Source organism: Nanorana parkeri, unplaced genomic scaffold (genome assembly GCF_000935625.1).
Source record: "Nanorana parkeri isolate BGI_ZX_2015 unplaced genomic scaffold, ASM93562v1 scaffold1020, whole genome shotgun sequence".
Classification (NCBI taxonomy): domain Eukaryota; kingdom Metazoa; phylum Chordata; class Amphibia; order Anura; family Dicroglossidae; genus Nanorana; species Nanorana parkeri.
Genome location: NW_017307288.1, coordinates 235,823 through 255,226, shown reverse-complemented (window position 1 = coordinate 255,226; position 19,404 = coordinate 235,823). Strand labels below are relative to the sequence as shown.

Here is a 19,404-nt window from a genome sequence, read left to right as displayed (position 1 = left end):
GGGGTTGATTTACTAAAAGCAAAAAGGCTGTTCACTTTGCAGGGGAAGTTTCCCTTAGCTTAGTGAATGTTGTGAAAATTCACTTTGCAAAGAATATCTGCTATCCTGCAGAGTTTTACCTCATTCACTATGCTAATTGGAAACTTTTGCGGAGTGAAAATTCCCTTGCAAAGTAAACAGTCTATTTACCTTTACCAAATCAACCCCACGATATTGTCAGCTCATACAGGAAATTAGGTGCACATTCAGGTATTTACAAGTATTTTTATGTAATTGCAGTGTTTTTAAGGGATAACATAGATGTACTGAATATGTGTGTTTTGTTTTATTTGGCCTAGACATACAATTTGAAATATAGAAGCTGTTCACATAGTGAATGTTCATTTTTACTAGCCTAGTAAAAATGTGAATCTGTGTTCACTGCAACCATCCAATCACGTGCAAAAAATAATCTGTTTTTAATTATCCTTGCACTGAATTGGTCATTCTTAATAGATTCATGTTATTTAATAAGCTAAGTGATTCGTTACTTTGCTAAGTAAACACTTTCTACATATTTAGTAAATAAACTCCTGCCTGTTTAATAGTCTCATGAAGCTAGTCATGCACTCCTTGCAGGAACCAATGAAGAACATAGACACAAAAATTAAGACAAGTTATTCTCTCTTCTATATTCAAAATCTGTTTGTTTTGTTCAAGTCAATATTTTTCTTTTGGCCTTCGTAGCATAGGCATCATCTGCCCCCTCAGTGGTTTAGAGCCCTAACCAAATGTATGCAAGTTTTTGTGGTTTTTGTGGTGACACAGTCACTTTTATCCGTCTTTTCCATACAGATGAAAACGAATGTCGCAGCAAGCCCGGAATCTGTGAGAATGGCCGTTGTGTCAATACTATTGGAAGCTACCACTGTGACTGTAATGAAGGGTTTCAGTCATCTGTCACTGGAACTGAATGTCTTGGTGAGTAATTATAAAACAAATGATAGTAGTGTATGCACAGGGATGCAGGATTATGACTTATATGAATGTTATGCTCCCTGTGTCCTATTGGGTAGATTTTACTTTCTGTCCATAGGATGAGAGAAGAAATTTCTCTCAAGTGAGGATAATTCTCCTTTTTGCCAGAACAGGTGTTCCCATTGGAAGATTTACCCCATGTTCTGTTCTGGTGACAACTGTACAGTTTGGGCTTTCCGTTCATTTTCTGTTTCAGTGACAATGGTCAACAGGACAGATACAGAGGGGGAATGTCCCCAGCGGAGACAGAGACAGCAATAAAAACCTGGCAGGAGTCCCAATCCATATCTACTATAGCTAATTAAAAACTAAATGAAAAATGGGACCGCAAACTGTAGTAATTAAATGTTTATTGATTCAAGAGATCTTTGAGAGTTAGTTATAACAATGTCAAATTGTGGGCATTTTATTTTTTTGCTTCAAAGGACAAGTTTAGTTTAATGTAAAAGTAGGTATATCAAACCTAATGTAATTTATGAGGCTATACCTTTAATTTATGAGGTCACAACTGTATTTAGGAAAAAATAAAATAGCAATGCGCTTCAAACTCAAAAATTATATTCCTAAAATGTGAAAAAAATTGTATAAAATGTGAAATTGTCACAAAGTGATACACAATTTTGTGTCATACACAAAACCTGTGTTGCACAATGCCTGTGCTGATGATAGTAAGAAAAACTCTAGGTCTAATGGTCTCGACACTATAAACCATAATAAACATGGGAGGAAAAAAAACCGTGCTAGTACATCGCAGAAAATGTGTACATATAGAAAACTCTGTGTTAAATCTCACTTGTCTTACATCTCAGTGATGTACAAATACAACATTAATGTACAAGTGATGTACAACTACAACATTAATCTACATAACCACATGTGAAGTCCATTACTTCTGGATACAATAAAGTCCTTGAAATATGTGAGGATATATCGTCCTGCTTTTATAATCAACACCACGTCCGTGAATGCAAAAACAATTAGTGAATCAGTGCTCTCCAGTCTCCACCGTGCTCAAAGATAAGATCTGGCCACACTCACCGACTCCTATTGCTCACCATATTTCAGATGAACAATTAGCGCTTTGTTGATATATATAGAACCAAATCCTCTCCTTTGTTTTTAAGTTAAATCTTAAAAAATGCATTCAAGTACCTTAACTACGGTATTAACAAAAATGTATCTTATTTGTGTATCACTCGGCTTTAGAGCCTCAAATCATCTCTGAATTGGTGCTGACACTGTCCTTCCTTCTGGAGGGTGGCTACTTTTGTTCTCCGTGGTCCCTGTGTGTGTTGTACAGTAGCCACCGCCCCAAGCCCGCTCTTGTGATAGCTAATTATTATTGAAGTAATAGTCTAACTAAACATGAGATTGTAGTCCATCATAGGAACGAGCTTGGAGCAGTGACTACATTACGACACACATAGGGACCATGGGGAACAAAAAGGTAGTCATCCTCCAGAAGGAAGGACAGTGTCAGCACCAATTCAGAGATGATTTGAGGATCTATAGCCGAGTGACACACAAATAAGATACATTTTTGTTAATAGTTAGGGTACTTGAATGCATTTTTAAGATTTAACTCCTGATTTTAGTGTAATGATTTACCAGGTATGTAATGGATGCAGCCTGTAGCTCATGTAGTTAAAGAAAAGCTAGTGTCTGAACTTGCCACGGAAGCTCTAACACAGGGATAGGCAACCTTGGGATCTGTTGTGATGAAACTACAAATCTCTGGCATTACAAGACTCTGACAGGCATAGGCATGTGTCCACATAGTGTGTCACTGACTGTAACACTTAGCTCTAAGCGTTTAGGTCAAATGCCCAGCTAGTGTATGGGCACTTTAACTTATCCAGAAAGTAAAAAATACAAACAGAAAGACATCTATTCTGTTTAGGTCTTGTTTGTCCATAACCCCTTCCCCTTGTTTTACAAGAGGCACAATTGTTATATTTTCCAGGATTCATGGGGGGAATAAGACTCCAAAAGGGATGGCTGTGATTTTTTTTAATTGCTGTTTGAAAACGAGGTTTGGCATGAAGTCACTTAAAGTTGCATAATTATATTTTTAGAACGACATAAGAGTGATGCTGTGGAACAGTAATTAAGGCTTAAATGAAAGGTCATATGTAACAAACAAAGCAAAGAGCATTTCACTGCATAAAATGGAATCTTTCTTTTTAATAATGTGGGATTTATAACTTTGACCTATTCAAGAGCATGCACTTCTTTTTCTATGGCCATAATACTAACTCTGAATACAACAAATGTGTATTGTCTCTGCATGAACGTTGATGTAAATGATGTATCTAGGTAACTTTTACTACACAAATAATAAACAGGATGGATAAGTGAACATTGCTTAATATAGACATGTCTTTCATATTTAGAGGGATATCATTTTTCCTCTCTTAAGCTTCTTATCTTCCTGAACTCCATCAGTATTATCAGCCTAATGATACATGGAAACTTGAGCTCAATTGGAACTGAGCAGCGGATTATGAAAAGTGATGTAAAACATAATCCAAGGGAGGACCATTCCTTGCTTTTTTTACATCCCTAACTGCCCACAGATGCAAATCAAAGCATTACTAAAGAATACTGACACTTCATTGTGAAAGTGCATGGTAATATTCCTATATAGTATATTAAGCATACTACAGCATGCAGAAATTAGAGCCTGCAAATATCACAGCCATATTTGCTGTTGCCCCGTTAATGCCAAGTGCTAAAAAATCCTGTTTGCTGCATTGTTGATGAGCTTTCATCAAATTGCGCATTATATAGAGTTCGGTTGTAATGCATGTAAACACATGTAAAATACCACAGGCCAGGGACGCACCACACAGGTTTGAACCAGGCCTTATTGCCAGAAAACATATGGAATGGCTTATACCTAACTTAGAATGAAATTCAGAGTTTGTTACCTAAAATTTTACCTTTGCAATTATACAAAAAAAAAACTAAAAGAAGCTTTTAATGCATTGTTTCACATAATAGATTTGTCTTGGACAGAGCATTGGCAGCATTTGCACAATTGCTAGGTGTGATGAGCAGTCTTAGAGCAGCAAACGTACAGCTCTGACATTTGTCAGAGGAGTTCATCTGTATAGAATTACTTGTGGTCAGGACCGGATTCCCCACAAGTCCACCGATGTCCGGCCTCCGGACGGCAGCGGTGTCCTTGTGGGGAAGATCCGGCCGTCGGGCGGTAAGTTGCCCTCTCTACATTCAGTCCTGCTTTGCACAAGCAGGACTAAATGTAGAGTGAGGCAGCCAATTGTTTGTTTACATGTAAACAGTGTGCAACCTCCCCCCTGCACTTACCTCTCTCCTCTGGCTCCGCCGCCGAGTCCGTCTCCTCACTGCAGTGATCGGCAAGTAACCCTGCCGCTCCGTGTAGACAGTGAGAGGGGAGTCACAGGAGTTCCAGCACAGTGCTGTGCTATGAAATAAATAAAAATTTAAAAAATTAAAAGAAATAAATAAAAAAAGTTTAAAAAAATAAAGAAACAGTAAAAAAATTTTGAAACTAACCCCGCCACCTTGCCATCTGGTTGCCATTCTCCATTAATGGGAAGGGGGGTTTGGCGCGGCGCAGGGGGGGGCCTATCGCAGAACCTAGCCTTGGGGCGGCAGGGAGAGTAAATCCGGCCCTGCTTGTGGTACAGTGTGAATGCAAGTCAGTCCTGATTTGACAGTTTGTTCCAACAAGACATTGCTGATTGCTTGATATGATATGGGTGTTTTCCTTTTAAGATGACATTTTGTGGTAAGAATTATGCTAGGTGAGAAAATGTGGTGGAAATATTGAACTAACATTTACACTGTGTAATCACTTCATATCTGTATGCCACAGATACACGCCAGGGATTCTGTTTCTCTGAAGTTCTGCAAACAATGTGTCAGATGTCATCCAGCAGTCGAAACCATGTCACTAAATCTGAATGTTGCTGCAATGGAGGCAGGGGCTGGGGCAACCAGTGTGAGATTTGCCCACTGCCAGGTACAGTTCAGTATAGGAAGCTCTGTCCACATGGACCAGGATACACCACTGATGGCAGGGGTAGGTACACATTTGTATGTTTATTTAAGGAAATGTTCTTGCTAGATGTGAAAACAGCTGTTTTATAGGTTGAACATAGTTTGACGAGACCACAACAGGAGTCAAAATTGACAATCCACTTATTATGTTGTTGACTGCTAATCCCTCCACTTTACTAAACAAAAAGACAGATCTGGAGATAATGAGCAGAGGGGCTGCATGACTGGGGAGAGGGATAGTCCCTAGAGAAGTGGTTAAAAAGAGTGAAAACCAGTAGATTGGAGGTTGAGGGTCAGGTGTCGGGAAGGAGCCTCATGGAAAGGAATTGCAAGGGCTGATGGGAGTCCTTTCTGGAAGGTGGATAGAGGAAACAGGTTGTCCCTTTTACCCACCCCTAATTTTTACCATTGATGGTGGCTGGAATAGTTATTTTGTCATGGCAGCTTAGGGGTTTTGGGGGTCTTCAAAATGTGAGTTGGTCACAAAATATGGGGGGCAATGACTGTTATGGTACTTCCTCCTGTTGGTGCTTGTATTTGTTGAGAGGCTAAGCCCCATGGAAAGTTGGGAAGCAGTAACTTATTTTGGCTGTTGGGCACCAAAAGACCCCTTCTTGGATCCAACAGATGTTCAGATTATCTATTTATATGTTATTTTGGTTATTATGTTTGGCAACTGTTAATTCTTATATAGTTAAATAAAGGGCTGCTGTGGCCATTTAAATCCATGTCACACAGCCCATCTGTTCATTGGTGACTTAACAGAGGGGATTTAATTGATGAATCCATCAGTTAAGCCAGAGCAAATGGCTCTGTGAATTGTTCATAAATAGTAGAAATATATCACCAGCACACCAGACCAATTATTCAAGCAAAAAAAGGTCAATTTATTGACGTGCGCTGTCCCCTCAATTGCAAGCGCTTTTGGGGGCCACACAGGGTCCCCTTCCTCAGGCTCAGAGATGAAGGGGACCCTGTGTGGCCCCGAAAGCGCTTGCGATTGGGAGACAGCACACCTCAATACATTTTTTTGCTTGAATTGGTCTGGTGTGCTGGTGACATATTTCTACTATCAGTTTGTTAGCGGTGCCATCCGCAGTAATTCCAAGCACCCATCTTTTACCTATGCGGGAATTCCAGTAAGGAGTGCAGCAAGAATCTTTTTTTATTGTTTATAAATAGACTCCTTTGTATATTTCTGTTAAAAAAGACAAGGTCCAGTGCTACTACAAACTAACAGTTAGGTGAATTAATAAAGCATATTATAATCTAACAGTCAGTCTGGCTGAAATGCTCCCCAGAGTTAGCACCTAAATGTAGTGTGATGTATGGTGCAATACATGTCAACCTGTTGAATCCTGTTGTTTTTTTTTACACAGACATAGATGAATGTAAAGTGATGCCAAACCTCTGTCAGAATGGGCAATGTGTCAACAATATTGGCTCCTATAAATGCTTTTGCAATCATGGCTACACAACTGACATTGGGGGCACATCATGTGTTGGTAAGACCTTCCCAAAATACCATTCTGAGTTATTGGCTTCTAATGTTTTAATTTGTTATGTATTAAGATATTAACAATTGCTACTTCCTTTAAAGCTGAACTGGCACCAAGATTTTAATATTTGTAGCCATGTTATTTGCTTCTTGCCTTGCTGTAGTGTCATACCTCCACCCCTGTGTACGCTTGCCCATTCACAAAACCCAGCCTGTAGCAACATTTTTGGTATTGTTTTTATGCTGATAAAGGAGAGGAAAATATATTTGCTGCTATTTAGAGGGAAGTAGCTTATAACACGTTTAAGACTGAAGGTGCAATATATTCTGACTGAGGCCCTACCGAGTCCCAGTGTCGCTTAAATTCAGCTTGCATGGGAGCTTCCTAACATGTTTAGAGAGCATTGCTGGTCAGAAGCCTCAGCATGCCAACAGTGTCTTTATCAAGGCTTTCATATTTTTAGGTTACATCATGCTAGGAAAAATTATGTGATCAAACAAAACATGATGCTATGGCACTCAATATGGAAATTACAAATGCACAAAAACGTATTAAACAACAACCAAGTACCTGTCCATGACACGTTTTATAGAAGTCACTGCCAAACAAATCCCCCAAATCCAGGACAACATCTGAAAATAAAAAGACAATTGCTGAAACTATGCCATAAGACTATATTGGTCATATTCGTGGCAAAAAAAACAAGAGAACATTTATAGGTTAACAGTAATAATTGTAAAATCAATCTGAAATTAGCCAAATAGGTGATTTATTGTTATTTATTTTCTGCCTTGCAGACCTTGATGAGTGTTCCCAGTCCCCCAAGCCATGTAATTTTATTTGTAAGAACACAGAAGGCAGCTTCCAGTGTTCGTGTCTTCGAGGATACATTCTACAAGAAGATGGGAAGACCTGCAAAGGTAAGTCTAAAAATGTATGATTTCCAGAGAAAATTCCCTTTTCCTATTTGAAAATCCAGAATTAAAGGGCTATGCTTAGGTTCAGTATAATGTGCATTTTACTTGTTTGCTAGAGTCTGAACACCCATGGTACAACAGTGTACAAAGAAGGAAGTGGTAGAGATAAGACCAACTAGTAGGTATTATTTGTAAAAAAAAATAATAATAATAATAGGCCTAATAGATTTAGAGGCCTAATCTCAGACCCACTCTGAAATAAACCAATTGTGTGACTAAATGACAAGCCAAGGTTCCTTCAAAGTGCTGAACATCTTGGTCTAACAAATTAGGCTATGTGTTTGTGCATGAAATGGCTTCCTAAACCTCAGCCCAAGTCGGGTTGAACTTATACCTTTATAAACAAGTCAGCTAAAGCAATTTCCATATTGGTGTCCTGACAGGTTCCTTTTATTCCACTATATCCATATTTCTAACTTTCAAAGCACACTTCTCTTGCCAGTATTACTTGTATGTGATGGCTGCATAATTAACAAAAATTATCCCAATGATTGAAAGGTACCAGGTTCTATAAAGACACAACTGTATTATAATAAATACAGTAGTCATTTTATAGACAATGTTCTTAGGTTAAAGTAAATCTGTCATTTTGATATAATCAAGACTATGTAACCCCAAGAAAAGGTAAGTGCTGGAACTCAGGATCCCACCTCCTATGCCTCCCTACTGACCTTTAAACCTTATGGTTGGCCTTCAGGTACAATATTAAGGTACGAGAAGTGACAGGGGGCAGGGGATATACTGGTGCTTAGATTTCTGAATACATTTGCATTTTAGAGCACTTGTGTTTTGAGGTTCTGTTAGCACTCAGGAAACATCTGAAAGGGTGACAAGTAGTCTCATGTGATACATAAGGCTGAATGATTTTTTACAAATTGTCTCTACAAGCAGGAAATTAGTCAGTCATAACTGTGTAAGAGACATGGTCACTAGTTAAGCAATGCTTCCTTTGGCAAAGTACCTGGCTTTTAATGCATGAATAAGAAAGTTACTCATATAGAAACTAGATTCCATAAACATTTCAATGTCTAGGCCAGTGGCCTCAAACAGGAAATAAAAAGGAAATATTTTGAATGTTCAGACATGCAATTGTAAAACATCTGCAGAAGTTTTAGACAAAAACATGCAAGCACCTGCTTTGTGGCTGGGTGAAAGAAGGTATGTGTACAAAAACTGCTTAACTCGGATTTTGTGTTTATTCTAGATCTTGATGAATGTCAAACCAAACAACACAACTGCCAGTTTCTCTGTGTCAACATTGTTGGGAGTTTCAACTGTAAATGTCCCTCAGGCTTTACCCAGCATCACACCGCATGCCTTGGTGAGCACAGGGTGACACCATCAAATAAAAGATCTTACATCCATGGGAGAAAACCAAAGTGTTATATGTCTGATGTTAATTAAAATGAAAACTTAATTTTGTATTGCCATTCTGCAGTACTAAATCTACCGGTGTTCAGCTGGCCAAAGGAGAACACTTTAAATACCTTCAGGCAAAGAAGCCCTCCAAAAATATGGTTTGAGGAGCCTTTTAGTTTTGTATGCTGAGCCAGTATTTAAGTTATTGCCATATCTCCCATCTCTAGCTCTTAGTTAACTAGAGGATGCACCCTAACTGGTAATAGCTGTCATCACTATGTAAATAACAGGTATTTTTATATTTCCTAATATTTAATAAACAGGTAAAAATTAGTTCAGAAGCATTTAAATTCAATTTTTACCCATAAGAATTCTTAAATGATTACAATTAAAATTCAATTGGTTATTCTTAACACCAAGGTTGAACAACAAAGATTATCAAACAAGTCCTCCTCTCACAACTGTTTGGTTTATTTTGACCTTTCTGGATCCACAAAGGTCCTTAAAGGAGAATTATGGGGTAAGTGTTTTCCCCCATAGTTCTCCTAAGGGTCACGGGAGGACACAGACTAGCGTCCTCCCATGACCCAAAGCTCAGTATATATAGCGTTATACTGAGACCTCTGCAGCCGGGACGGATCCCAACATTACTGTTGATCCACCCAGCTGTGTGATTGACAGCTGGCTCTGCCTATCTAGAGGCAGAGCCAACTGTACCCTCCCCCGTCCATTCCGCCAGTCAGCGCTGGAGGATCGGACAGGGGAGGGGGGGATCCCTGCAGGGAGCCATGAGTGACAGTTACCGCTCTCTGCAGGGAGATGATCGAGAAGTGAGCAAGGGACGGTATGTGTTCGCTCACTTACTTATCTATAGAGCCAACCTGTGACAGTTTCATTGTCATACGTGATTTTCACTCACCTCATAGTTCTCCTTTAAGCTGCCCTGTATGCTTAACTGTATTCTCACTATTCCAAAAATAAGTGATAGTTCTATTCATTTGTATGACCCATCAGTGGACTGAATAAATATTTTGGGATTTTGCAGTTTAACTTCTACAGTCCATATGATAAATTATTTACAAAAAAAACCTGCCACTCTAACTAAATGTTCATTATTATGTGTTTTTATTTTTTTAAACCATTTTAAATCTAAAACATTTCCTATATGAGGATATGTTTTATATATTGCATTTGTTTTGCAGATAATAATGAATGTACACAGCCCAGCATTTGTGGTTCTAAAGGAGAATGCCAAAATTCACCTGGCAGCTTTACATGTCAGTGTCAAAGAGGATTTTCCTTGGATTCAACTGGCGCAAACTGCGATGGTATGTTCCCCATACCCTCCACCCTTGTTTTTGCTCTGCCCTAGCTCTTCTTGCTTAGCCCTATCTTGCTTTTTTATTAATAAGGGTACTGGTAAATAAACTAATGTGAAACTGGTATAGTATATCAAACATAGATGTGAGCAAGATTCAGCCTTGAGACAAACGAGTAACATTATCTTCTTACTTGTCCCTGATTTGCACAGATGTTGATGAGTGTGATGGAAATCACAGATGCCAACATGGATGCCAAAATATAGTTGGTAGCTATCGATGTAGCTGCCCTCAGGGTTATGTTCAACACTACCAATGGAACCAGTGTGTTGGTAAGAATTTAGCATATATGAATGTGTAACTGTTGTCTTTGCATACGGATTATGAAGTGCTTAGTTAACCAGTGAATAGTGATATGATTTTATTTGTATTATTAGAAAGGGGTGTAGTAAAAAATATATACCATATCTAGTACAAATTTACTCATAAAATTATATATTCAATTACTGCTAAATAGCATATACCATATTAAGTGGCATATGCATATCTCATAATACAGAGATGAAGATAATTTAGATTTAATAATAATTTAGAATGTCTATATCAGATCATTTATGTGACATAAATGAAATATAGTCTTATACAAGGGATCACTTGAGAATTTGAAGCATCAGAGCCTGCAATTTTCAAAGTATTATTTGTTTCTGAAATCAAATGATGAAATTATAGTGAGGCTACGGGCTGGCATCCACATGCGTCCATTTACATCCAGGTCTGAAAAACAAAGTTCCGTTGGTGGTCCTAATTGTGATGAATCTGGGTATTCAGATGGAAAACGGATCCATGCCTACTTACATCTGACTCCCCATAGACCTAACATGGGTCCGATAAGTTCAGCTTTATCCTTCATCATAGGATGAGGAAAAAACTGTACGAACATGGATATGGAATGGATGTCACAATGGTGACACCCATTCCATACTTCTCCAATCACAGATCTTTTGCTAATTGGAACTGACAGTGCCTGTGTGAAAGAGGTCTTAATTTATAAAATAACAGTCATGTCTGCATGGTTTCAGTGCCCTACAACACTGTGATATTACATTATATGACACTTGCACTTGAAAGCAGTCCTGTCAGAGTGACCCTGTAAAATGACTCCTACCATTTTATTCCAGCGCTGCATGTAAACCTTATTGGCATTTGACACTTTGGAATCCTGTGTTCTGGCATTATACAGTCCCGCCATCACTGCCTTTTTATTAAGTAAATGTGTGCTTATGTAATATTTACCCATTTGCAGTACTGGCCAGCTTTGCTTTTTAATCACCTTATGGCCAATTTGACCTGGGTCATTTGTGATCAATACCAGACCCAGTATTCCATGTTCAGTTTCAATGCAAACCACACTGTACCAAGAAGCTTTAAAAATGAAAATTCTCATAAATGTCTTCCCCATATTTTTTTCTCAAAGATGAAAATGAGTGCACCACACAGAACACATGTGGTTCTGCTTCATGTTACAACACACTTGGCAGCTACAAATGTGCTTGTCCACCTGGATTTGCTTTTGACCAGTTTTCAGCATCCTGTCAGGATGTGAATGAATGTACATCAAAGAATCCTTGTAATTATGGCTGCTCCAACACTGATGGCGGCTACCTCTGCGGATGCCCCCCTGGATACTACCGAGCCGGACAAGGGTAAGGGCTTATGCAATGTCTTATAGCTCCAGAAATGTTCTAATTTCACCCCATCCATGAACCTTGAATCCAGGCAGTGCTAATCCCATTAGATTTATCCCGATCCACTGCAGTGTTTTCACTGTTTATTATGTTTTGCTTTGCAAATGTTCATGATTATTAATCAACAAAAGCAACAGCATGTAGATACTCTAATCTAAGGAAATCCTGATTATTTCTAACAAACAAATATTATAATTTACTGGCAGTAAAAGGATTCCTTTAGATCAGAGTAGTGAAAGCAGATGTGAGTAAAGGCAGAAGCCTATAAAAAGAGTGAATTGTGACATGGGGCTAAGTGCCTAATAAGAAGCTGAAAAGGTGTAAGTGATTATATTTGCTCTACATTTAAATTGGACCCTCAAAATTAAGTAAAATGTAATTTTTTAAGGAAATAAAACATTCATGAAAAGTACATCCCTTACTATGTTTTTTTTAATTATTATTATAATAGCTAAATACAGGCAGTACTTCTTTAAAAATATAATTAAAAGTATTTTTACCTAGGACTAATATAGGAATCAACATTTGTCTTGATATTAGCGTCCTGTAATCTGCTGTAAAGAGGGATTGAGACACACCAACTCAAACATAAATGCACACACACAATAGGTTGGACTTGATGGACTTATGTCTTTATTCAACCTCAAATACTATGTAACTATGTAAAAAGGCCAGCATTAAGAAACAATCAGACAAAAAGTTTTCTTTAACTCTTAATGGCACTAATGGCTGCCAGCTGAACGATCCACTTGCTGTTGCATACTCACAGTTTTTAACAGTTAATCACAGTTTTTCACACAGACTTGAGGGGCTGCTCATCCAAAGGCTTCCACCACGAACATAGAAAGCAAAAGGGAACAGAGCGCCACCTCGGTGAGTAAAATTGTTTATTAGGATGAATAAAACAAGGGATAAATGTACTCACAAGCAAACGTTTTCATCAGGCTTTAGCAACAAACAAGAGGCCACACTGTCTGTTAACCCATATGCTATCACTCCGACTATGCAACACGTGAGCCTCGGGTCACATCACCGTCCACCGGCCAGAGTCAGCCAAGATTGGCGCGTTTCAGGGGCAAGCACCCTTTATCAGAATCATCTGATGAAGGGGGCTTGCATAGTTGGGATGATACCTTGTGGGTTAACAGATAGTGTGGCCTCTTGTTTGTTGCTAAAGCCTGTTAAAAACGTTTGCTTGTGAGTACATTTATCCCTTGTTTTATTCATCCTAATAAATGATTTTACACACGGAGGTGGCACTCTGTTCCCTTTTGTTTTCTAAGAAACAATTAGGTTGTCCTAGTGAACATGCATACAGAAAGACAGAGCAGAGTATAAAGAATAATAACATCATCAGTGTGCTGCTGATCCTCCATTCTCCAATCACCATGCTAAGGACAGGGAGGTGACACAACTATATTTCTTAACTACAATAAAAATGTGGTGTCACCATTCTGGCTGTGCTGGCTAGTAGAGGTGCCTGAATTCCAATATTCCACGGCTGGTTAAATGTAAGACTCACATACAGTATATGTATTTCAACTGTGTAGTCAGTTTGGATAAGGTTTATAGGGATGTCACATCTCTCACACGATGAGCAATCTTGGCAGCAGTGCTGGTAGCCAACTCTTTTATTAGTCAGCAGCTGATCACATAAAAGCTCATGACTGCTTCAAATATTTCAAGGACTTCTTAAATGCTGAATAAGCAGGTCTTTATCTTGCAGGAATAATGTGAACACTAATAGGCAAAAATACACAATCCTGCGCTACAATATAAGTTTTACATTTATCTATACAGTACATGATGAGTAGTCAAACCCTGGTGGATGCAGTTCATCTGAAACTTGTATTCTGGGGCATTTTTGCACCTAAGGTAACCATATACATGGACTACTGTTTCAGATCATGAAACGATTATGTTTCCAACTGATTTAAAAAAAAAAAGAGCAGTGTATGTAGCACATGTTGGTCTTGTCCCAAATAGAAGAGAACAACTGGAATACACTGATGATTTTGCTACACATCTGATGGATGCCCTGATGTTGCAGCTGCCTGCTGCAATCCTATAGTGACTTATTTGAAGAGAATATTTCAGGGGAAAACAAAAACTGCTACAGAAAGAAACTGCAGGCACCTAGATGTACTTGCAGTAGCCTTCAAAAGCCTTCAGTGACAGCCAAATCCCAGGCTGTTCTGACGGACCAAGCTTCAGCACACCCTTGCTAGTGACAAAGCTTGCCCAACACTTCCTGGCCTGCCCCTTTGGCATTCCTGTTGGTCAGCGAGGCAGTCCATCATAGTGATGGTGCAATAGGTTGCCGCAGGCGTTAACAGCAAGCTTCCGCACTGCCTGGAAGTGTCAACATTTTGCCTTTCAAAATGACACTTATGGAGATCCCAGTTTGACTTACAGCATGATTAGTATAATTCTAAATGAAACAATGGTATTTTTCAATTTTTTGTTTATAATTATGTGTGAATCAGAACAGATATATGTACTGTATAAAATATAGTATTTGTACCCCATTGTTGGACATTATTATACATAAATAATAACATCTGCCCCCTTTTTGCTCCAAAGTCAAATTACACATAAAAATAGTTATGCATGTAATAGCACAATGCAACAATAACTTGATGTCCTATTTTTGCAGGCATTGTGTCTCCAGCATGGGATTCAACAGAGGCCAATATCTATCTGCTGCTAGAGAGGAAAGTGAGGAGAATGCTCTTTCTCCAGAAGCATGCTATGAATGTAAGATCAATGGTTACCCAAAGAAATCTGGAAGGTCCAAGAGAAGTTCTAATGATACACAACCTCTAATGGTAAGATATCGGTCTGATGTCTACCGCCATAAATGTTCATCTGACATAAATCACTGGGTTATTATATCCCAGTGTTTAGTAATGTTTCACAGTGAACTACAGGTTATAAAGGTAATATAGTCTAAGCAGTCAAAAATCTAAAAATAACAGAGAGTGTTTGAGCTAATGTGAGAAGGTGACCAAAATGATGCTACAAATCCAGGCACAATTGTGGGGAGGTAGTATTTGTCACTCTGCCTATTGTTATTAGTCAGATATAGTTATCTATATTGGGGCTGCAACCACATTTTGCAGTGGGTCCAATTAAAATAAATGTATTTAAAAATTAAAGTCAATGCTGCTCTAGTTATAACACAATTTACTACATAAAATCAGACATTCCTACTCTTGTGCAGACTGGGAAGAGAAATTGATAAAGTAGGCCCAGAATCCATTATCTCTTTCACCATTTTATATCTATTAGAATGTAAATCGGGAGGTAGAAAAAAAAAGACATTAACCACTTTAAGTTCGAGTGAATCCAATGGACAACCCAGGTGAGGGATTACAGCAAAGAGATATTTGAATACCTAAACCCCAAAGCAAAGGAAGAAGCTTCTTGTGTCAGAATTATGCCAAATAAGAAGCCATTTTCTCAATGTCACATGACATGAATACTTTGGTTCTTTGGCTCCCACCCTTTATTATATAAAAATATAATTATACTGTTTGTACATTTCTTGCCCAATTATAATTTTAGAATTCACTTACACAGGATGAAGAGATAAGTCTGAAGAGTCTAGATATAGAGGAGCCACTGAAGATTAAGATAAACATCTCTGAGCTCAATACAAAGAACCACATCCTGGAAATTGTTCCTGCAATCCAACCTCTTAACAACCATGTACGCTATGTTATATCTCAAGGCAATAACACCATCTTCCGCATTAACCAAAGGGATGGACTCAGTTACCTCCATGCAACTCATAACAATATTCAGCCAGGAACTTACACACTTGGTATAATCAGCATTTCTCTATTTAAGAAAAGTGACTTTATTAAACTGGAAGAGAAACATGACGACAACTACCTCCAAGGAGAGCTGGGGGAAACGCTCAGAATGAGACTACAGATAGACATCTCTTAAACTAAAGAACACATTCAAACTCAGAGCAGAACAACCACATTTGGTCGTTTATTTATCCAACTGAGCATGTGTTCATATTGAAAGTTTTAAGGAGGAAGTGACTGATTTTAATGGACCACTCTTTTTTTGTCTCACCCCTTCACAGTGACTGTTTCAGGAAAAAAAATTGTGGTAATGTTTTACATTTTTTTTTAATGAAAAAGCCAGCTTTGGTTATAGTAATTTAAATATATTGTAGCCTCAAATAATGAAACGTGCACAGCTGTAAAGAAATTGTATATACAGATAAATTCCAAGTTATTGTAACAGTTGTTTTTGTAATAATAGTTTTCCTGAACAATTCCCATTGGTAAGTTAATTTGTATAATAATACCCACTCTGTACAAAATGATATAATAACTTAGTCTCTCTCTGAAATTAAGCCCACTACATGAGTTGTGCACACAAGTCGCAGTTCACACAATGTGGTTTGATCCAATAAAGGACACTCCGACATTCCCAATTCATATCTGCTGAAGATTGTTTCAAAGCAGGCTAAATAAAAGGATTAACAACGACATGTAGCCTAATATCATATCATTTAAATCTTTAAAACATTAAAAATTTGGCACATAACTTAGTACAGCTTCAAGTGTATATATAGCCAAAACGTGTTGTTAGTTTTTCATAACGTAAGGCAGGCTTAAAAGCCCTATCAAGTTATTTTTTGCTTGAGACAGAGGAAATGTCTCCGATGTGAACGTAATTGCCAGTCTTGAAGACTTAAGTCATAAGAACAGGTATCCCCACTGGAGGAGTTTCTCTTACTTCTTGCTCTGATGACAACTCAAAACATTTGTATTTCTCCTCTCTTTCTGTCTTAGTGATAATGGTCATCAGAACAAACAGAACGGTGAATTTCCCCTAAGAGTAAACAGGCAATAATAAAAACTTGACAATGGGTCTAACCTTTCCATACTCTATCCAAAACAAAGAATAAAGGCCTTTGCTTACTCTTTAATATAGGAGTGCTAAAATCTAGGCATTAGGTTTCAGTATACGATTTTAGGATTCCAATATCAGTTTGCAAAACAGAACCTTGTTAAATAAACAATCTGAATACCCCAAATCATAATCATGGCATCCTACTTTAAGTCCTTGCCCACAGTTCGACCACCAATGGCATAATTTAATTTTTGGATCATTTATTAACTCCATCCATTAATGTTACAAAACATTTTACATAACCTATACCCTGACTTTGAAAAACGTAACACAGCAGGTAATGCTAAAATGCTGAAATAAAATGAACATAGTAAACATGTAGCTTGATGTGAAGCACATCAGTGAAACACTACTGGCAGAATAATTTGGGATATACTGTATATATTTTTTTAGAAACAGCTTCTAAACTCACCAAAAAGGTTAACTATAATTGCAAGTTATTGATATCAGCTATATGAGTTTTGCTATAAAATCTGGCTCAGATTTCTGTAACATACATTTAAGAAATGTATAATGAAGTAAAAGGATGCCTGGGTGAACCCTGATAGGTGTGTTTGAAGTATTAGACCCAGACAATCAAAGTTAAGTATGGGTTTATCATCTACCACACCAATCAATATTGGTTTTGTAAGTATTTGGAGGTATTTTGCTATAGTGCCCAGTAAACTGTAAATGTGTATTTATTTGCTACAGTAATATATGACATGCATTCTGAAAATTAATTTAAATGAGCATAGTGCCTTGTTTGTTTGTTATTTTACTTTGTCGTAATTGAGCCATTTTATTATATTCATTTGTGAATAGGTAAGCTCTGAACTGCTTTGGTTCTTTAAAATTCAGACAAATAATTTTTCCTCATGGGAATACATTAGTCAAGTACTCACATTTAAAGACACCACATAGTCTGAACACAGGTATGAAAAAAAAACAACTAATAAATTACCATGAGCGACGTCAAAGAGAGCTAAGAGCCACATGTAGCTCACAAGTCGCTGGTTGAGGACCACTGCTCTAGACTAGTCCTATTTTTTTTTGTTTTGCTCTTTCAACTATTTGATAGAGGTGTTTTACGATCAGTTGGAAGAGGTCAGGTGCTCATTTAATAGAAGTTCATAACATCAAACACTGGACCTTTTCATTTGCTTTATAATAGATAATAGACGTGAGTTATGCTCTTCATCTGCTGTAGCAAAATACCGTGAATGCTTCATGTTTTCTGTGGCATACCATTTTTCAAAGTACTGTAATTTTCTCCCATGTGCCTTGTAATATACTATTGAAAATGGTGCTTCGTAAATGATTTACTGTAGGCAGCTCCAGAAAGTCCGTAACTAGTGCAATCACTATTGGCTGTAATATTTGACATATACAGTAAGTCATATCTTTCGACAATTGTTTTAAAACAGACATTGTTTAGCACCATCTTGGTCTGCCCATACACTGTCCATACATCAATACGTGGGATAAACTGTACCTTCAACATGCCCTGCCCTTACATGTGTCACATGTGCCTTACATGTTTTGTTATTCGCCTATAGTTTGCCATTACATATTAACTACATTTACTGGATACAAAAAAAGGATGTTCTAAAGCTTTTTCCTAACGCAGTTGATTTCTATATATATAGTCATCCAGAGCAAAGGGAAAATCCAGTAAAAGTATACCACAGAACCAATTTAGATTATACCAATTATTATTTTAAAGAATGAAAACAAATATTTGATCAAGTTTAACAAGGGCAAAGTTGTTGGTTTGTTTTACAATTCCATGTGTACCTGGTTGACATCTGTTTTCTTACAATAAAATATATTTTTGGGGTAAGCGTTTTCTTTCTTTGTGCAATGTAAAATAAACATAACCCTTCTCTATATTAGATTCTAAAAACTTTCAACGGTAGTGATTGTTACAGAGAGAAAAGTAGCCAAACAGTGGTGATTGGCAAAAAGTTTTATCTGCTCTCTTTACTATTTGTAGCCAAAACAGTGTATTATATCATATATCGGTTAATAGGCATTGATCAAGTTTTTAGGAGGAGGTGAGGCTCCATAGAACAAAAATGTAAGATAAATTTCACACTAAAAATACAATAGTTTTACAGAGAGAGCTTGCAAGTACAAAGTGCCCATTTAAAGTCTTGAAAATAAACTACCTGGCCAAAAAAAGCCACCACCTAGATATAAAAAAAGTAAATGGGTCAGAGCCTTCCATTATAATGTACCGATATTTATCTTTCGATACTACTCGCCAATACTGCTTGCATAAAGTCTGCCAATGAGGAAACCGGGCTTTATGCTTCCCAGCCAATCAACATTGAACCAGCCAAACAGCATGGTGCCAGCTTCCCGGCCAATGAGGAAACCAGGCAGCAAGTCATTACCCACCGCCCGGCTTCCTAATTGGCCTGGAAGCTGCCTCCATGTTCCCTCGCAGCACTGCCGGTCAGAGGAAGTATCCCTCTGACCATTAGTTCCGGTATCAGGGGTAAGTATCGGAGCATTTGGG

The 19,404-nt window shown here is 37.9% G+C and overlaps 1 protein-coding gene across 1 annotated transcript in view; it reads left to right on the top strand.

The window, feature by feature from the left end:
* FBN2 (fibrillin 2) overlaps positions 1-16,235 on the top strand; it is a 197,951-nt gene extending 181,716 nt beyond the window's left edge. Inside the window, exons 56-65 of the mRNA XM_018567207.1 lie at positions 835-960; positions 4,880-5,086; positions 6,444-6,569; positions 7,361-7,483; positions 8,745-8,861; positions 10,102-10,227; positions 10,431-10,550; positions 11,693-11,921; positions 14,620-14,791; positions 15,546-16,235. Coding sequence (XP_018422709.1) covers positions 835-960; positions 4,880-5,086; positions 6,444-6,569; positions 7,361-7,483; positions 8,745-8,861; positions 10,102-10,227; positions 10,431-10,550; positions 11,693-11,921; positions 14,620-14,791; positions 15,546-15,917 — 1,718 coding nt within the window. The 3' untranslated portion in view covers positions 15,918-16,235. The remainder of the gene's footprint in view (positions 1-834; positions 961-4,879; positions 5,087-6,443; positions 6,570-7,360; positions 7,484-8,744; positions 8,862-10,101; positions 10,228-10,430; positions 10,551-11,692; positions 11,922-14,619; positions 14,792-15,545) is intronic.
* Positions 16,236-19,404: the final 3,169 nt, after the last annotated feature.